Source organism: Nansenia antarctica (assembly GCF_963989245.1).
Source record: "Nansenia antarctica genome assembly, chromosome: 6".
NCBI classification, from domain to species: Eukaryota; Metazoa; Chordata; class Actinopteri; order Argentiniformes; family Microstomatidae; genus Nansenia; species Nansenia antarctica.
The window spans coordinates 50,119,592-50,146,390 of NC_137676.1; the positions used below are offsets into that span (position 1 = coordinate 50,119,592).

The 26,799-nt window shown below is 47.2% G+C and overlaps 2 protein-coding genes across 2 annotated transcripts in view; both read left to right on the forward strand.

Moving 5' to 3' along the window:
• Positions 1–26,799, forward strand: part of celsr3 (cadherin, EGF LAG seven-pass G-type receptor 3) — a gene marked incomplete at its 3' end in the record, with an annotated part of 317,293 nt that overhangs the window by 45,685 nt on the left and 244,809 nt on the right. The window lies entirely within an intron of this gene.
• On the forward strand, positions 4,077–6,412 carry pim1 (Pim-1 proto-oncogene, serine/threonine kinase). The gene is made up of 6 exons (XM_080534127.1): positions 4,077–4,248; positions 4,452–4,558; positions 4,715–4,765; positions 4,921–5,287; positions 5,786–5,962; positions 6,077–6,412. Exons 1-6 carry the CDS (start codon positions 4,167–4,169, stop codon positions 6,268–6,270), a joined length of 978 nt encoding a protein of 325 aa, XP_080390253.1. The 5' UTR covers positions 4,077–4,166; the 3' UTR covers positions 6,271–6,412.

Below are 26,799 nucleotides of genomic sequence, written 5' to 3' on the forward strand. Positions count from 1 at the left end.
CTTCTAGAAGCCTCTACACAAACACAGAGAGAGTTTCATCCCATTATTTCATCAGCGCTCCCATAAACAAAGGCCAACCCTTCAGTAACTGTCTATAATTGAGACAAGTGGGGCTAATTTCCTGGAAGAGAAGCCCTGGTGCCACTGGACAGGTATGCCGGTGACCTTTGACCCCAGCCCAAGCCTGTGCTGACATGAAAGTTGACCTCTGGCGACCCCGGGGGGAACTCAGCGGCCCTTTCCCACATCACCCAGGCTTTGATGTCTTCTCTGGGGGTTTTCCCATGGCCCCCTCGGTCAAGACCCTTCACAACCTCCACTAAAGCGGGGGGGGGGGGATACCTGAAGAAAGACCACACTAGAGTACTCTCTCACTACTCACCAAACCCTCTTCCTTTTTAACACCTCTAAAAATAACCCCCCGCCCCTTTACCTCCTTATTGGGAGGTATTTCAGAGGACTTGCCCCTGATTTAGACGCATGTGAAAGATGTCAGAGGGTTAGAGTGTGTGTGTGTGTGTGTGTGTGTGTGTGTGTGTGTGTGTGTGTGTGTGTGTGTGTGTGTGTGTGTGTTATTGACGTACTGGTCCCCTGACATGGGGGGAGGACAGCTACTATGACTTACTTTCTCATCACACATGATTCTTTCACACCTCTCAGTGAGGTCTGCTAATTCATACGTACACAATTACAACCACATCCTGTAGGGGGCAGGTTTACAGCTCTGCTAGTCATCTGTGTCAACCACTGTCAGGCAGCAGCAGAAGACATCACACACACACACACACACACACACACACACACACACACACACACACACACACAGATTGGGCAGAGGACATTATGGGCACCTGTGCTCTAAGCATTCCTCCAGCCATTGGCCACTGATGCCCATCATGTGACAATGCCTCTGTCTGTCAATGCCTTACCACATGACCAGCATGGCCCCCAACAAAATAGAAAGGTCAGATGAGTCAAAACATTTCTGCTAAAAGTACTTGTCCCAAAACAAACGTCATAGTTCTGATACATTCAATTATCAGCACCATGGTTATGGAGATTACAGCAATAGCCATGATACCGGCAATTCCCAGAAATAGCAATTTTCCCTTTGTCCTATTGTGTGCAATTCAATTGTATACAATAACCCTGCCTAACCCTTAAATTCACATATTGGCACTGCTTACATGAAGGCAAATACATTCACACACAGTCTGACAAACATCAGGGATTCTAAACCCTCTCCTTGCTCAAATACATACAACACTGACATGAACAGCCTCATGTGTTAAAAACAACAACAACAACAACAACAACAACAACAGAACACTTACTATCTATCTATAGTATACTATCCAGTCAATATCTTGTAATTGTTTTTCTCAGAGTGGCAGCAGGTGGAACCTACAGAGACAGCTGGCAAGGTGATTGGTTGTTTCCTCTTGATGAATGGGCGAATGAACAAGTGTTCTAAGGAGGCAGGGACGATCCTAGAGGGAAAGTGACAGTTATTCTGAAGTTGGAAAACAGGAGGAAGAGGAAAAGACGATTGTCTTTGTCCCCCCTGTGTCATGCAGGAAGTCTCATAACATTGTCAGAGGGGCGGAGTGTGAGGTCAGGACAGGGCAAGGTCATCTCAGGGGTCATGGAGACAACTGGGCAGGATGGCAGACCCTCTGTTTCGGAAGCGTCTTTATTGCACAGAGAGGAAATTGCAAAACTGTGACTTAGAGTACATGTGCATTGAGAAATAATCAAAATGTAGCTTTTTTGTTCTATGAACAAGTTGTACAGAAAGCTAAGGAAATGGTTTTGTAAAAAAGTGAATATATTGTGTAAGGTTCCTGCAGTTCTGTGTTCATAGTTATCAAGTACAGTACATGTACTAGTCAGGTTCTGCAGTAGCTTTCCAGTGCCTACACTGTCAGTAGTTGGCCCAGCATGACCCACCCCCACACACATGTGCACACACATGTGCACACACACACACACACACACACACATACAGTATATAAACCACCAGAGGAGGCTATGGCTTGAAGGTGGTCAAATAGCAAATGGTTGAGATTGGACAGGGCAGCTGTAGCTGTAGCAAGAGCATGGCTAATAAAAGACAGTGCCGTTTTTGACCGGTGGGGAGTGTGGTGGGGGTACTGTGTTTCTGTCACTCGAGCTCTGCTGAGCGGGCACCTTAGCGTCGAGTGCAGTCATTACACTGGCATGGCATTACATGACCTCCTCTCCTCTGCTGCTCCGTTTCCACACACACACACACACACACACACACACACACACACACACACACACACACATGAAAACACACACAAACACACACCCTCACCCTTCTCAGCGCTCACACACACTCTGAAACCCATCCAGCTACCCAGGCCATGCCACTGAAGTATGAAAAAGGATGACTCCACCCCCCTACCCATACATACACCATATTCATAAATGACCATGCTTCTTCCCTTGATCCAAGTACAAGTTCACAAGAAAAATGAATAAAGATACATTTTTTCCCAAACATTTGACTTTACTTGAACAACTGACTTACTTTATTTCCCTCACGGATGCTGCAGGTATTTTGGGGGGGGCATAAGCCTAAATGCATGCTGCGGAATCATTCATATGTAAAATTACATTTTAAAGCAAAACAAGAGACAGAGATAGAGAGTAGATTGTGCGAGATTTTTATTATTTACATTTACACTTGTAATGTATTTTTTCTTTCTTTTTTTTGTATATTTGTGTGTGTAATGTTTATAAATAAACATGTTTATTTCACTTGCTTTGGTGATGAAAACATACGTTTCTCATGGCAATAATACATACATGTATTTAATTGAGAAAGAGGGAGAGAGATGAAGAGAAAGGGGGAGAGAGAGAAACGCAGTTCAAACAATGATATGCGCGGGAAAATGGGACCAAGGGGAGGGGGTAAATGGATGTCTTTTATCTCGAGTTTCCCACATCCTGCGAGCAGCTAGAATCGCGGCCACCCAATTTGAAAGAATGCTCGGTATGCGCCTATTCTCCCCAACGCTTTAGTGTCGAGTAGACGACTATTGTTCGCCAATTCAAATAAAGACCACAGCCAACAGCCAATAAACTGCACTATCTGTCGATAATCAGGTATATATAGCAGCAGGTAAAACAAAGGCTGAAAGTTATTGATGAACTGCTTGAGGACTTAAGTGTCTCTGGAGTGTACTTCTATGTGCGAATGTTTGGAGATACGACAAGGTTTTTTTCTGTGCGGAGTGCAGACAGTAGATTTGATGCGAAATGTGCTCTACTATCCCCGTTTTACAAGCTTGAATTGTTTGGGCTTGGAAAACAGATAAATAAACTAACAAAATAACAGTTTAGGGCGATAACATTTTTCGAATATGAATGTTTCATATTTAATATTGTTGAACATTTGTAAGGATTACCAAAAAAAGGAATTATTATTATTCTAAAATGTGTTTAATAATATTAACACACACTTTATTCATTCAATTCAAAACCATCTCATGTGTCCCCAGATAAGGAGAAGGGTAGAGCTTCTTGCAAGCCCCACCTAGTTGTAGAATTTGCATTTCTCTCCAAACTACTGCAGGCAAAACGTGTCTTCTTTTGGCGCGTTTTGATTCCCGCCACGTCCTTGTCAAGCCGGTTACGCTTTTCATTATTATCATTCCGTGATTGACGTGCGTTTGGAAAGTCTACATCGGCTATCATTGGTGGAGAAATAGTGGTGGGGCGGGAGATAGGATGACGTTCGGCGTTGTGGCTACACCCATTTACTACAGATATATATGTGTCCTTCCCTGCCCTTACCGTAAATTCAAAGAGCCGGTGTCTTAGCGACGAGACGTAGCTGACATTGTTTTTCTTTTAATTCGATCATTTGGCTAACTGTTTACAATTCATTGTACAGATTAGCGTTGGTCTTATTTAATCTTTCTACTCGGGATTTTCACTCACTGGATACGTGGCTTTTTATGTTCAAGGACTGAACACGAGTCTTCACGGACACGAGTCTTCACTGGATGAGAGGACATTGCTACCGCAGTTTTCCGACACATACAACGTGGATCACGAGTCACGACGGTGGAGCTGGAGCGCGTATCGGAATAATTGTACAAACCCCTGATCTATTCTCGCGGATTACAGTAGAAATGCTGCTGTCCAAGTTGAATTCGTTCGCCCACATCTCATCCGTCGACATGCCGGCGAAAATCCAGCTTCAAGTTCATCAAGGTTAGATGACGCTTGTGTTGTTAGCATAATGTGGCTATGGAGGTTAGCCATGACACGCAGTAGAGTAAAAGCCTACCGAGTAGCTATGGTTAGCTGGATTCAATACGAACGGGTTTTCGGATAGCATTGGTCATTATATTGTTTATTAATTGTAGGATACATCAAACAATTGTATTTATCGTGTTTTTCCTCTGATATTCCAGTGAAAGAGAGGGAGCCTTTCGAGAAGACGTACCAGGTGGGCGCCGTGTTGGGCAGCGGCGGGTTTGGGACGGTGTACTCTGGCACGAGGATTGCAGACGGCGCACCGGTTAGTATTATTTTCCGTTTTTATTGCTATCGACGCACTTTTGGCCATTAATCTGGCCTCTGGATTGTCTAACTAAGCAATATTGGGTTTTGTATCTTGTAGTATGTATCACATTTCAGGTTTGGTTGACGTGGTTTTCTTTTTTCCCGCACACAGGTCGCTGTCAAGCATGTGGCGAAGGATCGGGTCTCCGAATGGGGCGAGCTGGTAAGCATTGTTATGATTCACGATCTATGATTGGCTTTTTCGTGTGTTTTCGATGCTAATTACCTCATTGTATTCGCTATGACTATACGTGTTCTTTTAGCTATTTGATAAATGGCAGAACTTAACCGAAATCGTTTTATTTATTTTTATTTCAGCCTAATGGCTCCCGTGTGCCCATGGAAATTCTGCTCTTGAAGAAAGTTGGCACGGCGTCTCGGGGCGTGATCAAGATGCTGGACTGGTATGAGCGATCGGACAGTTTTATTATCGTCATGGACCGGCCGGAGAACGTCAAGGACCTCTTTGATTTCATCACCGAGAAGGGGGCCTTACCGGAGGAGCTGGCAAAGAACTTTTTCCGCCAGGTTCTGGAGGCCGTGCGACACTGCCATAACTGCGGGGTTGTACACAGAGATATCAAAGACGAGAATATCCTCATCGATCTGCGGACGGGCGAAATGAAGCTGATTGATTTCGGATCGGGGGCATTACTCAAGGACACTGTGTACACCGACTTCGACGGTAAGATACACCTCTTTACGGTATCCTAAATGTCAACAAACCGCATAGGATACATTTTGAATGCGTTTTATTAGAACCATCTTACCAGCTTATTATAGTTATTGAACAAAATCGTCGTCTATTTTGGTATGGTCGTTGACATTGCCTTTAGCCCCGCATAGTGGTTAGCCGAAAGTGTGCATTTACAGCGCCACCCTTTGGAGAGTAGCTGTATTTTTACAACTCAAAGTTTGTAAACATAAGTCACATGTCAGATCCTCCTCCCACACACACACTCACTGGCACCTGATCCCACAAACGAATCTTGAATGAAGCCGCGCCCATTCTATTCTTGTCACTAATCCGCCATCATCGCTTGACATTTATGAAATAGGATCCTCCTTTTGTTTTCAATTGAAAGGTTATGCACATGTTCTACAGAAATCGTGTTGAGATATGTTTGCCATCGTCAAAACCTGAGCACTATTTAACCCTTTCTCCTCTTGCTGACATCCACAGGCACTAGAGTCTACAGTCCACCTGAGTGGATCAAGTATCACCGGTACCACGGGCGGTCCGCTACGGTCTGGTCTCTGGGGGTTCTGCTGTACGACATGGTGTGTGGAGATATCCCTTTTGAGCAAGACGAGGAGATCCTACGAGGCCAGGTGCTGTTCCGACGAAGAATCTCTACAGGTGAGCCTTCACAATTGAATGCAAACGTCTGTGTCTGTGTCTGTGTGGATGTGTGTGTCTATACACAATCCAAGCCACCGACTGAACATATCCTCCTTTCTCTTCCTCCTTCAGAGTGCCAGCAGTTGATCAAGTGGTGTCTGTCCCTGAGGCCGGCGGAGCGGCCGTCTTTTGAGGACATCATCAATCACCCGTGGATGCAGAGCAGCACAACCAGCGTGTCCCCAGTGGAGTCCACCGAGATCAGGCTACACAGCATCAGCCACGAGCACCAGCCGGCTGCCTTCACCACAGTGACGGCCCAGTGACAGCCTGCCCTGCTTGGACACACAGAGACAATTACAGAGGACTATTGTAGCTGTATACACTGAAGAAAACAACAACATGGACTATCCAGAAGGAAGTTGCAGTTTTTTTTACCTTTATCTTTTTTCTTTCATTTTTTTTTATCTCGCTCCCTCTTTTCTCTCTCTCTCTCTCTCTCTCTCTCTCTCTCTCTCTCTCTCTCTCTCTCTCTCTCTCTCTCTCTCTCCTGGCAACCGGACCCCCACTTGTTCACACTCATTAATTTGCTGCTTAATTGGACTCTGATACAGCAAAATATTCTCTCAAGCCTAAGAGGGCCTTGTAGTAACCTCTGTGTATTGGCTGTAGTGTGAGAGCATGTTGCCTGCACCAGAGAACATCTACTGGTCCTAACCTGCCTGTGACCACCCTGCTGAGGCAGTCCATGTTACCTTACTACCAGCCACTGTACCCGACTCCACCTTCTCCCTCACCGAAGAGTGTGTGTAGAGGGGGTCAGAGGAAGCAAAGAGGAGCAAAGTTTAAGTGCCTTCATTCGCTGTGAGAGGTTGTTGGGGACCCTGGAAATACTTGAATTTCATGCGAAAGAAAAACCCAATAAGGCTTTTTTTTTGGTCTTATTTTTACACGCTTTATTTCCTGCTCTTCTCCCATAGGCCTAGATCAGTAAAGCCTATGTCCGTAGTACTACCAATGTAAATAGCAACCAGGCAACCTCATAGATACACGATAACCTGTGCAAACAAAACACCAGAAGACTTACCTCACTGTACTCTACTCTCTCTCCTCCGCTGTAGACACACAGTCTGATGCTCTTTCTCTCGTCTAGCCACCCCTCCTGTATGCACAGTTACCACTCGCATAGACCTTCTGAATGCACACTGCAATGCAACCTACCACCATACTGAACTACTCTACTTTCTGCTCTTTTGTTTATGAGTTAAACATGTTACCTGGTGTCTTGGGCATCACAGGTCAGAATCGAGGGCAGTTGTAAATTATAGAGCCTATTTATTTGTGTGACTTCTATTCTCACTCAAGAGCTTTGTGGAAAACTATTTATTTATTTATAAAGAATTTCGGCTGCGTATTTCATTCCACAGTTTATTGAAGGGCCCACAGATTATTTAAATATGTATTTTCATCATATTTATGGCTTGAAATCTTCAGAGCAGATGTGTGTGTTTGTGTATGTTTGTATATATGTGTAAATAACCTTCAAAGCACTTCCATTTTAATGTATGTAAACATTGAAAGTCTACTGATGGTAACTGTTTTTGTTACTGTATTTTTCGAAATGTCTGCTGTGGCTGTGAATGGACTGAGAATGTTGTGTATGTGTGCGGGCGTGTGTGTCTGTGTGCAGCATACATACAAAATATTGCTTTCACCTGTAGTTGCATGATTGCGGCTTGGATTGTTGTTTTGTTTTTACCGTTCAAATTAGAAATTGTAAATTACGTTAGAAGCTATTTTTATACGATTTCAATAAATATTTTTTTAACCTTGACTTATTGTCTCTCTTGTCTTACTTCTTCTTACTACTTACTTGCAGGGATGCAAACTGGTGATGGCCCAAAAAGGTGACAACATTTTTTTGCCTGAAAACAAAACATTTATGAAAATTGTTGACCTATTTTGAGGTAAAAACGGCTAAAAGGTGACGAGTTTGCACCCCTGTAACTTGTCTTACTTCTTCCTCCAGCTAGAACTTGTACATGAGCTTGACATTCCAGGTGGTTAACATTATGCCTTTGGGGCTGTTCTCCACCTAATCATACTTCACATTAGACTTAAATCAATGGATGACAACAAGATAAGTTGTCACCATTGCTCTACCAAGCAGCTGTGTTTATGCTTTAGCCAACTCTCATGACTAGCTGTTGTGTAATAGTAGTTGGCTAAAGCACCTACAGAGATTAGCCAAGCAACCTGAGCAGAGATGATCAGACATGAACATGAGCCATTCCTTCACAGTACTCATCAATGCCTTTGTGTGGTGTGTGTGTGTGTTTGAGAGAGAGAGGGGGGGGGGTGGGGGCAGGTGTTGAACAGACAATTACCTTACGTCAAAGTTGAGAAGGAGATTGCATCAGGGAAGCGGTCGATGGACCCGGGTAATAGACTTTGATGGTGTTCTTACGGGTTTATCTACACAGAAGTGTACATTTAATCAGAGGCGATTATGCAACAGGGGTCCAGGCCTCAGTGGGCTAATCTGTTGGTGCAGCACCTTGCTAACATCTTCATTTTATAGGGGGAGTTAGCTGGCTACGTACTACTGAACTCAGGTCTATGTCGACAGTCAGTTTTACCGTTTTACACAATATACAGTAGGTGGACAATTTTGTCTCGAAATTAGTCTCTATGTACATATTGAAAACACTTCTTTATAGCTGGGCCTGCTCTGAACTTAATTCCTTGAGCAGATACGGCACAGCATATAAATGAATGTGCAATAACACTATGTGCAATATGACAACCCTAGGGTACATAAGGTTCAGAGAATAGGAAATGTTAGAATAGGTATAGCATAGCATAGAGTACAGCACAGTGTTTTATTTGTATAGTATAGTATAGTGGATAGTGTACATAGCCTTTATTTATGTAAACCAGCTCTTTTCCCTTCTTGTTTTTAGTTTTTTTTTCCTAGCACCAGGGGAGCCCCCCCCTCCCAAATGTCGTTGTTTGGTACCTGTACTATATCAATGACAATAAAGACCATTCATTCATTCATATGGTTCCCTGCCCTGCCCTGGCCCACCTCGTCCCCTCCCCAGGTCCCAATGTTACCAGTCTGCCCCGCCCCATCCCACCCCACCCCCGCCCGGCCCGGCCCGGCCCCACCCCTGCCCTGCCCTGCCCAATTTTATCCCAACTTAATCTCGCGTGCCAGACTCAGTCACTTTTCAGTCAGGAAGGAAAAGAGAGACAGATGCTAATCCCTGTGACAACGTTCCTCAACACCAAATTCATCCACTATCTCTTGTGGAAGGCACAGTACAGTGGTACAGTGGTATAGTAGTACCATTGTATTCTACTGCACACTCACTGTACCTGGAAGTGATTTGCCTGTGGGGGAGATAGCATTACCACAACAGAGCGTTTTTTCTTTTCAGTAGCATTGTTATGCATGCTTCTGAGAATAAGGAGGCGTAGTCCGCTTGACCTGTGGGCGGCAGGTCCTTTGTTATTAAAATCATAGAATGAGGTCATGTATTTTCAGCTGCTCGGCATGTCTACAATGCCTCATGTATCATATACGGTATAAGTGCAGCTTAATAAAAACCAGTCAGTGTATCTGGAGTTGTAAAGCAGGTATAGAGGGATGTTGGAGAACCCGGATGGGTCAAGTTGCTACTGCTGTTGGTTCTCTAATCTACAGTAAACAGCCTTTAATCCTGCAGCCTTTTATCTCTGGTTCCATTCACTTTGAGTTATTGTTGTACAGTATTGTCTTAGAAAACAAAAGGGGTTCAAAAGCCTTCTTCGGCTGTCCCTGAAATGGAACGGGTTCAATTGTACTTGGAACCCAGAAGGTTTTCTACAAAGGGTTCTTCCTCAGTGACAGCCTATATACAGTATATATATATATTGCTGCTGTCTGATGTTGTTGACTCTCTGTGTGAACCTGAGGTGGATCATGCCTCGCCATGCAAACCTGGTCAAATAAAAGGAAGGGCATTTGCATGGCCGATCATCAGTGAGTCATCCTCTCCTCTTCTACGGAGCTCATTTGAATGGTGATCTACACTCAGCTTTGTATCGCCATAACAGCAGGTCAAAGTAGGTCATGCTATAGTGTTGGAGCTTCTGAGGTAACGATCAGTCTATTTTCTCTAATCTTTCAAAAATGTCAACCAACGAAGAACATGCTATCAATATACATTATAGACAGTCAAGTTAATCTATCATGATCTATTATGAATTATCATTAGCACCAATAATATGTTATGAACATTTCGTGTACGGTAGCTTTTTATGAGGATCCTATTTCATTACTTGATCAAATTCTACAAAAGGATGTGGTCATAATAAATTCATTATTAATCGTCAATCTTACTCTCAGTTTAGATAACATTTAGATAACATTGCTTTGTTATGTGTGTGTGTCAACACTGTTACTCTACAGGATGTGGATATTATAAAACTTTTATTGTTTTAGACTTTAAGGCTCGTTGCTGCTACAATAAAAATTGTGTGTGTGGGTGTGGGTGTTTCTGTGCGTGCGTATGGGTGTGTTAGTGTATGTGTGTGTGTGTGTGTGTGTGTACGTGAGTGTGTGCGTGCATGCGTGTGTGTGTGTGTGTGTGTGTGCATGTGTGGGAGTTCCTCTGGCTGGATCCGTCATTACTCCTACTAACCAGTTCTTGGGAAAAAGAAAGAGAAACTCCAGCTGTTGCAGAACCCTCCCTGTTCTGCTCTATACTAGTCCTCTGTACTAGTCCTCTGTACTAGTCCTCACAAAGCACCGGATCTATTGTGTAATACATGTATTCTCAAGAAGTTACTCAAACATCACATACACGCGCACATACACACACACAGACACACACACACACACACATATGCACGCACACACACACACAAACACACACACACACACACACCATTTACAAACACAGGAAACACTCGACACACTCATTTATGATGTTCTGTAAATGTCAGCCTGTGAATCACAAAGGTGTGTGTACTTACACAAGGTGTATGCAAACTCGTATTAGGATAATGTCCTTCCTGTGCATATACACAGGGAACATACAAATGTAAGTACACAGACATACCTCCCTGGAAGTCTCCTCCACGCAGGCACACACACACACAAATGCACACAACCATGCACATGCACACAGACACACACACAGAAATGAAGAAAGAAAGAAAGAAACAGAGAAAGAGAGAGAGAGAGGGAGTATTGTCTCGGTGTCTTGTCTCAGTTCTTCCACCAGATCACAGCGCTCTCTGAAAGGTCATTCTGTTCCTCCCCAGAGTGTTCCACCAGTGACTCACCCTGCTCCTCATCACTGTGTGTGTGTGTGTGTGTGTGTGTGTGTGTGTGTGTGTGTGGTCTGGGTCATCCTCAGCCCCAGCCCCAGCAGATGCCTTTGTACATAGTTTACTGCGATGGGAACTGACAGGGCTACAGCTTGTCTCTCCTTCTATGGCTGCGGCTGCTTAGAACTCCGACGGGAGGGTCCTCACTGTCTGACACAGATACTCTGCCCTCTGCGTCCTCTGATTCCTACCTCCACCAGCCTCCACGCCCCCTGCTTAGAGTCTGTTATCCTATTTCCCATCAAAGGTTTATCAGACGTGGCCATTCACAATCAATTTGGCTCTCGTTGGACGCTTTAATGGTCCCTGTGAAAATGAGAGTGATTCTACACATGTGACTGTGTAGACACACGTGCTAAAGAATCCACAGTTGAACTTGTTACAGAAAGCCGATGGCAGTTTGAATTTGTATTCTGTTCTCACATTTTTGTGAATGAGTCAGAGAGAGAGAGAGAGAGAGAGAGAGAGAGAGAGAGAGAGAGAGAGAGAGAGAGAGGGTGGACAGGCATCCACCCCGGCATTCTGACATCTGTGGTGGATCCCACGGTTGGTTGTCCAGACTAGCCACGCCCCCTCCATACCTCCCTCTCTCCCTCCCTCCCTCCCTCCCACAGCAACAAGCCAGGACATGGGAGAGCCCAACTGAGAGGAGAGGAGGACTGTGAGACAGGCCATATTTGCCTGCCCTGCCTGGAGGATGCCTGAGGGTTTCCAGGGGGAGGGATGAATGAGATGTCTCAGGGTGACCCTGACTCCCCTGGCCAGGCTGCTACTCCCTGGCCTGGCTGGGGCTCCCTGACTCTGTCCCTCTCTCCCCTTCTCCCTCTCCCCCATCACTATCTCTCTCCCTCATCTCTCTCTCCCTCCTGGACTCAGAACCCTGGAAGACCCAGGGCAGTGTGAGAACCCATCCACGCCTGCCTCCCACCGGGGGGAGAGGAGGGGAGTGCTGCTGCATTCCTGTCCCCTGACTCACAGCCTCCTTGACTCAAGCCTCCTAGCCTCCTAGCCTCCCAGCCTCCTAGCCTCTCAGCCTCCTAGCCTCCTAGCCTCCTAGCCTCCCAGCCTCATAGCCTCTCAGCCTCCTAGCCTCCTAGCCTCCTAGTCTCCCAGCCTCCTAGCCTCTCAGCCTCCTAGCCTCCTAGCCTCAAAGCCTCCCAGCCTCCTAGCCTCTCAGCCTCCCAGCCTCCTAGCCTCTCAGCCTCCTCTCAGCCTCCCAGCCTCCTAGCCTCTCAGCCTCCTAGCCTCCTAGCCTCTCAGCCTCCCAGCCTCCTAGCCTCTCAGCCTCCTAGCCTCTCAGCCTCCCAGCCTCCTAGCCCCCTAGCCTCTCAGCCTCCTAGCCTCTCAGCCTCCCAGCCTCATAGCCTCCCAGCCTCTCAGCCTCCTAGCCTCCCAGCCTCCTAGCCTCTCAGCCTCCTAGCCTCTCAGCCTCCCAGCCTCCTAGCCCCCTAGCCTCTCAGCCTCCCAGCCTCCTAGCCTCTCAGCCTCTCAGCCTCCCAGCCTCCCAGCCTCTTAGCCTCCCAGCCTCTTAGCCTCCTAGCCTCCCAGCCTCCTAGCCTCCTAGCCTCTCAGCCTCCCAGCCTCCTAGCCCCCTAGCCTCCCAGCCTCCCAGCCTCCCAGCCTCTTAGCCTCCCAGCCTCTTAGCCTCCTAGCCTCCCAGCCTCCTAGCCTCCCAAGCCTCTCAGCCTCCCAGCCTCCTAGCCTCCTAGCCTCTCAGCCTCCTAGCCTCCTAGCCTCCTAGCCTCAAAGCCTCCCAGCCTCCTAGCCTCTCAGCCTCCCAGCCTCTTAGCCTCCCAGCCTCTTAGCCTCCTAGCCTCCCAGCCTCCTAGCCTCCCAAGCCTCTCAGTCTCCCAGTCTCCCTGACTCACAGGCTCCCTGACATACAGTTGTTCTGTGTAGGTCGGGTTGGCCATTAGGCTAAAGGTCAGCTTGCTCTGTCTCCCAGGCAAACAGGCGCACACAGATCTCAGGGCAGAAGGTGTGGTGTGACCGCAACTACATTGTGGTATGTCACTCCTCCGAAGGACAGAGGGAACAAGGGCGGGAGGGAGAGAGATCAATAGCCTGGCCGCCAACTGTACAGGATGTGCATGTCAATCAAGTGTTTTGACTCATACGTTTATAAACAGCAGTGTGTGCACACTGACAGTGAGGGAATGCAAGGGATTGTGGACTCTCGTCCTGTTGCAGCTTGCCTGTGTGTCGGTGTACCTTTGAACTGTGGAACTCACCAAGTTCTGTTTGACTTTGTATGATAGTGAACTTTCTTTGCATAGCTGTACACTCCTGGGGGTAATGAGCTTCAATTGGAGTATAGTGAACTTCTTAGCTTCGCTGTAGATTCCTTTGGGTAATTAGGTTCAGTTGGACTAACAAGAAGTGATAGCAGCTCTATAGCCATGAAATACCGAAAGTCTCACCAGAATGAGTTTGTGAACTGCTCACATCTGCAATACAGCATGATACATTGAGCCTTATGTTAGCATAACTTCCCTATATTGTCTTGTGCACACAGAAACCGGATTCTAAAAACCTTTTATTGAGCTACTATTGTTTAAAGCATTCTACCATACTCCCTACTCCCCCCCCCCCTCTCTCTCTCCCTCTCCAATTCTCTCTCTGTCTTCTCTCTCTGTCCAAATATTTGTCATAACCCTCCCCACCCCCATGCATTCCCATCAACCCCTCCCCTCCCTGTACCTTCCCGTAAAGTTGTGACTCCCTCACTTCCTCATTCCTGCAGGGGTAATAAAATGAAGCCAGTGATGTGTCAACATGCCTCTCTCCGCCCAAGGCTGTTGATGTGGGGTTTCCATCATGCATGAGCATGCACTTCCCAGGCCCTTTAGCTATTAGCCCACAGTGATGTGAACACAATCCATTTCACAACTGTGTTGATACGTTGGCAGATAATTGTGCGAGTTGGCAAGAAGTTTTACTACGACGTGTCATTTCTTGATTCATGTTGCTTTCACCTCAGTAAACCCACAAGGAATGCAAATGTGTTATCCAGAACATTCTGCTCCTTGGTGTCGGTGGGAGTTAATATGTTATTGTAATTCTGTTTTTGTCATTTAGTTACACACGCAAAGCGACTTACAGTTCAGTGAGCGGATCGTTTGTTTTCTTTCTATCGCCTATGGTCCCGGTGGATGTAGAACCCACAGCCTTAGCAGTCCCAGAGATTCCCATGTGTCGTGTTCTCATCATTATGAGAGAGGAAGCCGTGATTGAGAAAGTTGCGATTTACAGTAATGAAGAACTGACATGGTGAAAAACAGGAATTGAACCTTGGCCTCTTGTCTTTGTGGTGGTTGTGGAATTAGTTTCCCCTTTCAGGGCTACTGAGTGGAATACGTATATAGTTGACATAGAAGTGTGTAAGTGTAGCATGTATAGTGAGTGTGTAAGTGTAGTATACGTACATATGTAGTGTGTAACTGTAGTATGCATAGGTAGTGTGTATGTGTAATATGCAGAGGAAGTGTGTAAGTGTAGTATGTATAGGTAGTGTGTAAGTGTAGTAAGCAGAGACAGTGTGTATGCGTAGTATGCATATGTAGTGTGTAAGTGTAGTTGGCATAGGGAATGTGTACGTGTACTTGGCATAGCTTCAGAGAGTTCCTGTCTGTTGTGCAGGACTCTGTCCTTCCAGGCAGTCAGCAGCTCCACAGGATGTTATTACATTGTACCCATGATGACAGAGCGATGGAGGGAAGGAGGGAGGGAGGGAGCGAAAGGAGGGACGTCGCAGCAGAGCGCTGCTGGCACAGACCTTTGTCCCCAAAGTGACCAGACTGTCCTATCTCCACCCAGCTACTCTAAAGGTCCTCTGGGACATGAGCGACACGTGGCCAGTCAGATGTGCTGGAGTCAGAGGACAGGAGGCCGTGAACAGAATGATAACGGAGGAGAAGTGTGCTTTGAAGGCACGTCGACAGCCAGCGTAGTGGAGAGTAAAGAACCAAATTCCTTGACAACAAAGTAGCTGAGTCATCTGTTTTGGCCATGGACCTTACACCCACAAAAGAGGTGTCCATGACTGTGTTGGTGTCAGGGCAGGTTCACACAGAACTGTGTCGTGTGTGTTATGTTGACATCAGGTTAGGCTGGTGGAGGTAGAAAACGGAGGACAGGCTCATTCGGTTCTTCCACCTCGGCTGGCTGCCTGGCACCGCCGCCTCTAGGAGGAATGCAGCGGTCACGCTGTTCAGTCACAGCTTTTCAGTCACAGCTTTTCACTGTTTAGGCGCCCAGTGGTGGAATGAGCTTCCCACTGCTGTCAGGACTCCAGAGTCACTACCTATCTATCAAGACCCATCTCTTCTGGATACATCTTGACTGTCCCTCCTAAAGACCTCTTCACCCCCCACTACCCCTCTGTACAGTTCCTCTAATGTTAATAATACTTTAGACAAATGTACTTGTTCTGGCAAGGAGAAGACAAAAGGCAAAGTCAGACAGAGATCAAAATAACCAGGAATACTCAACACTAGGAAGAATCACTGAAACACTTCACACAAGGTACAAAGATGAACGGGCACAAATACAGGGGAACACACAGACTAAATATACAGGAGAGGGAAGGATAATGAGGGACAGGTGAGACTAATCAGGGTGGGGCAGTCAATCACACAGGCAGGAAACACACAAGAGCAGGAAGTGAAGTATCTGAAATGAGAGAAGAGGTGAGTATATCAAAATAAAACAGGAAATGAATGAATGAATGGCATGAAACCAAGAAAAACGTAAGCTAAAGAGCAGGGCGAGACATCACAAAAATGTCATTGTAATGCATGGAATGGAGCCAGGCCTGGATTTTTTGCAGCCCTAGGCGAGATAGAAAAATGCTGCCACAAAACCAAGATAAAATGAAGAAATGTACAATAATAATTGTTGCGGCTCCCACCACTTGCAGCCCCGGGTCCTCCAGGTCCCACTGCCAATTGGGGTTGAAGGAGTTAGGCTATGCTACACTACACTACAGTCCATCCCGCTGTTGTCATCTCAGGGTTTCCTGTCCTTCTGTCCGCCTGACCGGAGCCGGAGCAGTGTGACCCACATCCACCTTGACATGACCCACTTCCTGTAGTTCTTTCCTGACCTGGTGCTTCGATCAGCAGTGTGTGTGTGTGTGTGTGTGTGTGTGTGTGTGTGTGTGTGTGTGTGTGTGTGTATGTGCGTGCGTGCGTGCGTGCATGCATGCGTAATTGTGTGTGCTGCGTCACCGCCTGCCACCGGCCAGCTAACTAGGCCACCACCAGTTTGTTAGCACTAACAGTCAGTCTGAACCCAGTGACCAGAGTTGAATCTTATCAAATCCTACTACGCTACAGCCTCGTGTCTAGAATCCTTCTTAGGATTCTGTGTCCTTCCCAGTGATGTGTCCCTAACCAATGACAGTGGGCAGATTCATCCCCTCTGCTCTCCTCTGTGAGTCTTCCCCAGGTCAATGTGTTCTCTGTAAACGTGGACAGTACAATAGAAAATAAGAAAAAACGTAGCAGCTGAAAAAAATATAGTGAGCTTTCCAGTAAAGGTGATGATGGTGACATTTATTTGAACCATAGATTCCTTTCCATGGAAGTCCAAATATTCCATATTTTTTACCCTTGACCTGAACAAACACTCAGCTGTTTTTCCACAGAATCCATCCTGCTGCAGGCAGTGCCAAGAGTTTCCCGTCTGAAATTGCACTGTGCTGACAGCCCTAGTGAGAGTGATCTGTGTGTGTGTGTGTGTGTGTGTGTGTGTGTGTGTGTGTGTGTTTGTTCAGACAAGGACAGACAATGGTGTCATGGTCTCTTTGTTGTCTTCTGTGAAGAGGTGTCATATCAGGAACTGAAGGGGAGATTATATACACAAAAACATGACAACATGAAATCTGTCCCCAAAGTATATTGTTTATTAAAGACAAACAACACAAATACCACACGGGAACCACTGATCAGGGTCAGTGTTCTGATCAGGGTCAGTGTTCTGATCAGGGTCAGTGTTCTGATCAGGGTCAGTGTTCTGAACAAGGTCAGTGTTAGACAATTATATTGCTATGGCTGAGATAGTCACTGCTTTCCTGTACACAGAGTAAGCCTTATCCAAGAGTAAAATGCATCTTCAATGGAGATTTTCTGTATTGTTGTATTTAATCCGGGACTAGGTTTGATCTGTGTCTGAGTTTCTTCATTAATGATCATTACACATCTAACATGTAACACATAGGTGGTGATATCAGGTAGACCATTATTTGAATACCACTTTAAAATCAAGTAAACATTTTGACAGTATAACTGTCAATTATGGAAGGCACTGCTCCTGATAATAATACATTTTAAAATTAAATAGACGTTTTCATTCAGTCAAAATGCTAGAAGGAGGAAGATTTTTTTTTTACAGTAGAGAAACTCTACAGGGGGGGGTAGAGGGTATGGAGAGGTTCCAGGAATTACAGTTACGGTGTAGACTGAAGAGATGAGTCTACAGCGGAAGATAGGGAGTGACTTTGGAGTCCTGACAGAAGCTCATTCCACCAGCAGGGTGCCAGGACGGTGAAAAGCTGTGACCGGGTAGCGTGACTGCTTCATCGCCGTAGAGGCAGTGGTGCCAGTCGACCAGCAGAGGCGGAGTGAACGGGCAGATGTTTGGGGGCTGACCATTGCTTGCATGTATCAAGGGGTAGTTCCCTTTGCTGCCCAGTAGGCGAGCACCAAGGTCTTGAATCTGATGTGAAATGCTGGGAGCCAGTGAAAGGTCCGAAGGAGAGGGGTAACATGGGAGGAGAGGGGTAATATGGGAGAATTTGGGGAGATTGAACACCAGACTGGCAGCAGCATTCTGGTGCACAAATAACAAAATAATTTCTGAATCCAGATGTGGCTAGTGTATTTATTTTATACACTCATTATTGGCATATGTTTTCTCTGTTCCCCCAAACGGAATCAGTATCTCTCTCCTTATTTGGACATCCTATCCTGTGGTTTGGTACAGTCATAGAAGTAATACCTGATCCTCTACTGCCACCTGGTGTTCAAACACGGAACTGAGATGTTTACATCCACAGCCTCCCCAGGCCAGATATGTACCTGACACAGGTCCCAAAAGCACCTCATACAGATCCAAGAGCATCTCATACAGGCAGCTGCTAAGTTTCAGCGGCATATCTCGGCCCAGGAGGTAGTTTACATGGGCCGGGGCTAGATCATGGGAAGATCAATCAAACACACCTCAGGTCCCAATTTGGTTCAGCAGTGCTAAAGATGGCTGAGTTTGCCCCAATTTCACAAATCTTCGCACATGCAAATTGGGTCCCAAGTTCTTTGAATATTTAAAACCATTTAAGATACGAAGGTCTGATACAAAACATTTTTCATAGGTCTGGTACTAATAATAACGATTTTCAGGAGGGAAACAGTGTTCCTGTGTGACATTCATTGGATGGTAGATCTTAGTCTATAACCAAGAGGCCAAAAAGAATTCCTTAATGGAAAATAAATATACATATAATTGTGTTTGAATGAATGAATGAATGAATGAATGAATGAATGAATGAATGAATGAATGAATGAATGAATGGTCTTTATTGTCATTGCTACAGTACAGGTACCAAACAACGAAATTTAGGAGGGGTGGCTCCCCTGGTGTTAGGAAAGAAAAAAAAACTTTAAAAAAAAAAACACAAGAAGGGAAGGAGCTGGTTTACATAAATAAAGGCTATGTACACTATCCACTATACTATACTGTACAGATAGACGACTAGGGTTGTCATATTGCACATAGTGTTATTGCACATTTATTTAAAGTGTCGCAGTTTGCAGGCTTGAAATGTACATATTTGTGCCTCAGCACTACACCTGAAACAATGTCCGTAGAGTAATTCATTTTGCAACAATGAATTCAAGTTATACAGCAAAGACAGAGGCTGTTTATTTGGTTTTACTACAAAACATTACGTTTAGTGCAAATCTAGCACATGCAATGCAGTTTCTGCACCATCTCTCGTGTGAATAATAGTTGTAGCTGCATCAAGTTATGGGTATATTTGTCACTGGCAGGGACTGAGGAGTTTGTCATGATCAAGATAAAATTATTCAATTTGAGAGTTGGTCGTGACATCCTAATCTACATAGTGTGTAAGTGATTCCTATGCAAATCAGAGGCCCTATAAAAACAAAGATATTCATTCCAAAACTACATGAACTATTGTTCTTACATTAAGATGGACAATTCAACTTATTTAGTCATTTGCTGATGACATTTTTGCATTTTAGCTCATTTTAAGAGTGTCATAGCAAAGGTTATGAATACATAGTACATGGGATATTTCTGTATTTCAATTTGAATCAATTTACTGACATTTAAAGGCACTTTAAAATAAACTGGTTTTAATGAGGGGATAGGGGGGAACAGAGTAGCAGGGTGGAATGGCGAGTAGGGTAGGGTAGCAGGGCAGCAGGAAGGTAGGTAGGGTAAGTAGGGCAGACAAGGCAGGTAGACAGGCAGACAGGGCAGACAGGGCAGGTAGGCAGGGCAGGACAGGTAGGCAGGACAGGCAGGACAGGTAGGCAGGACAGGTAGACAGGTAGGCAGGACAGGTAGGCAGGACAGGTAGGCAGGACAGGTGGACAGGTAGGCAGGACAGGTAGGCAGGACAGGTGGACAGGTAGGCAGGACAGGTAGGCAGGACAGGTAGGCAGGACAGGTAGACAGGACAGGCAGGACAGGTAGGCAGGACAGGTAGGCAGGACAGGTAGGCAGGACAAGTGGACAGGTAGGCAGGACAGATAGGCAGGACAGGTAGGCAGGACAGGTAGACAGGTAGGCAGGACAGGTAGGCAGGACAGGTAGACAGGACAGGCAGGACAGGTAGGCAGGACAGGTAGGCAGGACAAGTGGACAGGTAGGCAGGACAGGTAGACAGGACAGGCAGGACAGGTAGGCAGGACAGGCAGACAGGGCAGGTTGGCAGGGCAGGCAGGACAGGTGGACATGCAGGACAGGTGGGCAGGACAGGTAGGCAGGACAGGTAGGATAGGGCAGGCAGGACAGGCAGACAGGGCAGGTAGGCAAGGCAGGCTGGCAGGGCAGGTAGGTAGGTAGGCAGGCAGAAGCCGGGAAGTGGTCCTGTAGCACAGAGTGAACGCGGTGAGAAAAATACTTATACACAGAGGATCTTCGGGAAATGAACCGCTGCTAAGTGGCCGAGACTTTGACTGACTTGTAACGACAAACAATGATCTGGTGATGACTGCTGAGTGGATGAATGCTGGAGCCTGGGCCACGCCGACTCACATACACACACAGACAGAGACAGAGGAGAAAGAGATATACTGGCACAAGCTAGGTGGAAGTGGAGGACGTGACAGGGCGATACTTGTGTCTACTCTTTAAGAAAGACAAAGATCCCACTCAGTGCGGATCTTACAGACCTATATTTCTTTTGAATGTCGATGGAAAGGTGCTGGCAAAGGTGCTCTCAAGTCGAATTGAGACAGTCATTCCTGACATAATCTCTGAAACACAGACCGGTTTTATTAAAGGCCGTTACTCATTTTTAAATATTCGGACTTTAATGAATATTATTTATTCCGATCAATCTTCTAAAGTCCCAGAGATAGTGATATCGTTGGATGCCGAAAAGGCCTTCGATAGAGTAGAGTGGGAATATTTGTTTAGCACACTTAAGACATTCGGCTTTCCCGAAAGTTTCATCGCCTGAATTCGCCTATTGTATACTGACCCCCAATCCTGTGTATGTACCAACAATACTCGATCTAAATACTTCACTCTTTCACGGGGCACTCGCCAGGGGTGCCCTCTGAGTCCCCTTTTATTTGCCATAGCGATTGAACCCCTTTCAATTACTCTACGGACCTCCCCTCTGATGCAAGGTATTAGACGGGGGGACGTATCTCGCTTTACGCGGACAACCTTCTACTTTATGTCGGGAACCCTATGGCCAACATCCCCAATATAATTTCTATTTTAGATAACTTCAGCTAGGGCTGCAACTAACGATTATTTTGATAATCGATTAATCTGCCGATTATTTTTTCGATTAATCGGTTAAACGGATACACACACAAAAAAGATTTCTTTTGCTAATTTTATTTTATGTTTTCTAAATCAGCCAGGCCTATACATATACATGTGCAAAATGAATAAGTATTAATAAAAAATTAAAAATTATATAAATAAAAAAGGCTTTGCTACATCAAATAGGTATAACAACAGGCCATGGACTATGGCGGTAGATTGTTTCAATAAAGTAGTTGAACTCTAGCTCAATACATGCATTGTTTTAGGTAATAACTTTGCATAATGTAAAGGTCAGTAACCCAAAGTGCAATATAGGCTACAGACAAGACACTAATGTTTTTATATAACAGATATGCTCCAAAACAATGCAATGTGTCCTCTCACTCCATACAATAGGCTAGGCTACAGTCAGTGCCTCACTCTAACTCACGGGTAGTTTGGTAGGCTACCACTAGCTAGCCTTTAGCTTATCACCTCTGCTCTACCACTGACGTTAGCCAGCTAGCTAAATACACTTGTCATGCAATATTTAATTCATGAATGCGAGCAAACACTCACTGGCTTTCGCATTACATTACAGTCATTTAGCTGACGCTTCGCCAGAACTCACACTAATGCATTTGCATGGAGAGCAGGAGACCATGGAAGGGCTGAGCCCAGCAGTACTTCTATAATAAAACAATAGGAAGTTAGCTGTAACCCTCCCAAGAAACATAGTTAGTGCTCTGGTTCTCAGCACAGCTACGCAGACTACAGCTGGACGAGCAGCGTAGTGACAGTCAGCTAAATGGTAAATGGACTGACTTATATAGCGCCTTATTACAAAGCGCTTTACAAAGGCCTCTCATTCACCCATTCACACACACATTCACACACCAATGGCGGCAAGCTGCCATGCAAGGCGCCGTCCCGCTCACTGGGAGCAATTTTGGGGTTCAGTGTCTTGCCCAAGGACACTTCGACATGTGGCCAGCTGGGGCTCGAACCGCCGATCTGCCAACCTTGTGATCATTAGACGTCGACTCTACCTCCTGAGCCACTATCAAAAGAGTGTATGCTTCCCAGTTAACTCCCTGGCGACACAATTAAAACAGGCTGACATCCCTTTTTCCTTCTCTCAGTCAGGATTCAAGTATCTTGGTGTAAACATTACCCGTTCATACTCAGCCCTTTTTCCTGAAAATGTTGACCAATTAATAACTCAAACTAAAAAAGATCTCCTGAGATGGAACAAGCTTCCTCTAACACTTACAGGTAGGATTAACTCGGTAAAAATGACAATACTCCCCAAATTCCTATATTTATTTCAGTCAATCCCTATATTCTTACCAAAATCGTTTTTTCAAAATCTAAACAAACTGATCTCTTCGTTCATTTGGGAAGACAAACAGCCAAGAATTAATATAGGGATACTACAGGATCAGAAACAGAATGGCGGCCTTGCGCTCCCCAACTTTTTATACTATTATTGGGCAGCAAACATCCATAAGCTCCTTTACTGGTACCATACCTCAGAGGCCCCATGGTCTGTAATAGAGGAAACATCTTAATTTTAATTAAATTAATTTTGTCATTTAGCAGACGCTTTTATCCAAAGCGACTTACAATTACGAATTACAGGGACATTCCCCCTGGAGTAACTGAGGGCTAAGTGCCTTACCCAAGGGCACACTAGTAGTGGTGTGGCTTCAGGCGGGATTTGAACTCACAACCTTCCGATCCCAAGTCCAACTCACTATCCACTAGACCACCACTACCCCTCTATCTTGTACAGGAACCTCGCTATCTGCTCTGCTATGTTCTCCCTATCCCTCTACTCCTGTTTCCCGATACTCAAAGAATCCTATTGTCATAGCTTCTCTGAAAAGTTGGTTCCAATTCCGTCGCTACTTTAAATTCTCCCCCGCTTCAACTTTAGGACCAGTCTCCGCAAACCATTTGTTCCCACCATCCACGATAGATACCGCCTTCTCATTATGGAAGAGGAAGGGAATAAGAAATATTAGGGATCTGTACTATGAGGGAATTTTCTCCACATTTGAACACTTACTGGAGAAATACAATCTGCCACGGCACCATCAATTCCGATACTTCCAGATCCGCAATTTTGTTAAGTCCCAATTCCCAGAATTTCCTTTAGTACCGGCCCTGTCACCATGGGAAGAATTATTCAAACTTAAACCCTCGAACAACTCACTAATTTCTCATATTCATGGTCTTCTTATGACTTTTGGGGAACAAATCCCCCTCAAATCTAGATCAGCCTGGGAAGAGGAGTTGGGAAGGAGTTTCGAGGATGACTGGTGGAGGGAGGCAATTAGTAGAATCAACTCTACTACTTCATGTGCAGGACTGGGCCTCATCCAATTCAAGGTGTTCCACAGGCTCCACTATTCTAAAGCCAGACTGACAGAAATATTCCCAGAACTGGATGACAAATGTGATCGGTGTAGCCACACCCCCGCCAACCTTAGTCACATGTTTTACTTTTGTCCCAAATTGCAACCATTTTGGGAAACATTTTTCAGGACTCTGTCTGTTATGCACACCTTGAAACTGGAAAAGCCAAATGTGGTGGAACCCCAGAGAAACAGAGACAGAGGCCAGGAGAATATATAATGATTTATTATGGATGATATAAACAAAGAAATAGGCCCTACACTAACTAGTGGAAAAACAAACATAAGGTGTGATGCAGGCGATAGTTATGGGGTGTGTAATTATACTATGTGTGTGTGCGTGTATGAGGTCAGGGGTGTTGTATTATGTGCTGCGATACTACCCTAGTGAGCAAAGTCCGAGATCCTTTTCGGGCCAGGGAGAGTGATCCATGAGAGAGTAGTCCAGAGGGGAGTCCAGGGGTCGAGCCAGGGAGGGAAATCCAGATGAGAGTAGTCAGAGGGGGTCCATACAGAAAGTTATGTCCAAGCGTTGGATCTCCGTCTGTAGCAGGGTTAAGTAGGCGGCTGTCCAGGTGGTGATTGGGACAGCTGGGCTGAAACGTAATAGCCCACACCTGCTGCAAACAGAGCCAGAGATCCGGCCCACTCAATCCGGCTGGGAGGGGGCGCCAGAACGAGGCTCACGGGGGCGTGTCAGATTAGGAGGCACAACAGTACCCCCTTCCTCAGGGGAGGCACCGGACGACGGACCCAGGGCCCCGGGGTTGGCTCGGTAGAAATCCTCCAATAAGGACGGGTCGGCGAGATAGGACGCAGGCACCCAAGTCCGGTCCTCGGGCCCGTAGCCAACCCAGTCCACTAGGTATTGAAACCCGCGACCCCGGCGGCGGACCTCCAGTAGTTTGTTTACTGTCCATACCGGGTCCCCATCATCCAGGACACGGGGCGGCGGCGGAGCCGGGCTGGGGGAAGACAAAGGGCTGGCGGCCACAGGTTTAAGCTGGGAGACATGGAACACCGGGTGTATTTTGAGGGAGGGAGGAAGGGTCAAACGTACCGCCGTGGGGTTGACGATACGGTCCACGGGATAGGGACCAACGTAGCGGGGGTTGAGTTTCCGGGTGGAGGTTTGGGAGGTCTGGAGGGGCAGGTCCCGGGCCAACAGCCAAACCCTCTGACCTGGCTGGTAGTCAGGGGCCGGCACCCTCCGCCGGTTCGCGCTCCGCCGGGCGCGCTCGGTGGCGCGGAGCAACGCCGCCCTGGCGGTCCTCCACACGTTGCGACACCGGCGGAGATGGGCCCTGGTGGTTGGGACCGCCACCTCCAGCTCCTGTTGGGGAAACAGAGGGGGTTGGTAACCCAGGGAACATTCGAATGGGGACATACCAGTGGCGGCGCTCTCCATAGTGTTGAGGGAGTACTCCACCCACGGCAGGTATTTCGCCCAGGAGGAGGGATTGTGGGCGGAGACACATCGGAGAGCGTCTTCCAGAGCCTGGTTGGCCCGCTCGGCCTGCCCATTGGACTGAGGGTGGTACCCGGAGGTGAGACTGGTGGTGGCCCCAATGCCTCTGCAGAAGGCCCGCCAGACCTTGGAGACGAACTGGGGGCCCCGGTCAGAAACCACATCCGAGGGGATCCCGTGGAGGCGTACGACGTGGAGAGTTAGGAGGTCCGCCGTCTCGGCCGCTGTGGGCAGTTTCGGGAGGGGAACGAAGTGGACCGCCTTGGAGAACCGGTCCACGATGGTGAGAATGGTGTCGCACCCCTGGGAGACAGGGAGCCCAGTAACAAAGTCCACGGCGATGTGCGACCACGGTCGGCTGGGCACCGGGAGAGGCTGCAGGAGACCCGCAGGAGGCCGATGGGAGGCCTTACTACGGGCGCACACCGTACAGGCGGCCACAAACTCCCTGGTGTCCCCCCTGAGATTGGGCCACCAGAACCTCCTCCCGATGAATGCCGCCGTCCGCCGCTCGCCGGGGTGGCAAGCGAAGCAGCTGGAGTGGCCCCACTCCAACACCCTGGCTCGGACAGCTGTAGGCACAAACAAACGGTTAGGGGGTCCGGTCCTAGGGTCTGGTTCGGCCCGCTGAGCCTGTCTCACCAAAGCCTCGACGGGCCAGGTTACGAACCCCACCACCCGGGACGGGGACAGGATGGTATCTCCCCCCTCAGCGACACCCGAATCCGCCTTGGGGAACTGGCGGGAGAGAGCATCAGCTTTGACGTTCTTGGAGCCGGGACGGTAGGTAAGGGTGAAGTCGAAACGACTAAAAAAAAGAGCCCAGCGGGCTTGTCGAGAGTTGAGCCTCTTGGCGGACCCAAGGTAAGTGAGGTTCCTATGGTCAGACCACACCAGGAACGGTAGTTTGGCTCCCTCCAGCCAGTGTCTCCACTCCCTCAGGGCCTCGTGAACCGCCAGCAGCTCCTTGTTGCCCACGTCGTAATTTTGGGCCGCGGGTTCGTAGCGCCGAGAGAAGTAGGCGCAAGGGTGTATCTTCTGGTCCTCCCCCGACCGTTGAGAGAGGACAACCCGATCCCTGTGTCCGAAGCATCTACCTCTACGATGAACTGTCTCTCGGGGTCGGGGTGGATCAGCACTGGCGCGGAGGAGAACAGGTGTTTTAGTGTGCCGAAAGCGGTCTCAGCAGCGGCGGTCCAGCAGAAGGGCCGTGAGGTGGAGGTAAGCGCAGTGAGCGGTGCTGCGACCTGGCTGAACCCTTTAATGAACCGCCTCACAAATCCCGCGAACCCCAGGAAGCGTCTAAGTTGGGTCCGGTCCGTGGGCTGAGGCCACTCCACGACGGCCTTGACCTTGGCAGGGTCCGCCCGCATCTGTCCGTCCTCCACCACATTACCCAGGTAGGTGACCGAGCTGGTGTGGAAAACGCACTTCTCCCCCTTCACGAATAAGCGGTTCTCCAGGAGCCTCTGCAGGACTAGCCGGACGTGCTGGTGGTGCTCCTCCACGGGCCGAGAAAAAATAAGAATGTCGTCAAGGTACACAACAACAAAAATGTTTAACATGTCCCGAAGGAC

What these genes read in the sequence shown, in the direction of transcription:
- pim1 (XM_080534127.1), top strand. Translation starts at nt 4,167, where the DNA reads ATGCTGCTGTCCAAGTTGAATTCGTTCGCCCACATCTCATCCGTCGAC. An exon ending in TGTGTACACCGACTTCGACG is followed by an intron (nt 5,288 to 5,785) that starts GTAAGATACACC and finishes TGACATCCACAG; the next exon opens with GCACTAGAGTCTACAGTCCA. An exon ending in CCGACGAAGAATCTCTACAG is followed by an intron (nt 5,963 to 6,076) that starts GTGAGCCTTCAC and finishes TTCCTCCTTCAG; the next exon opens with AGTGCCAGCAGTTGATCAAG.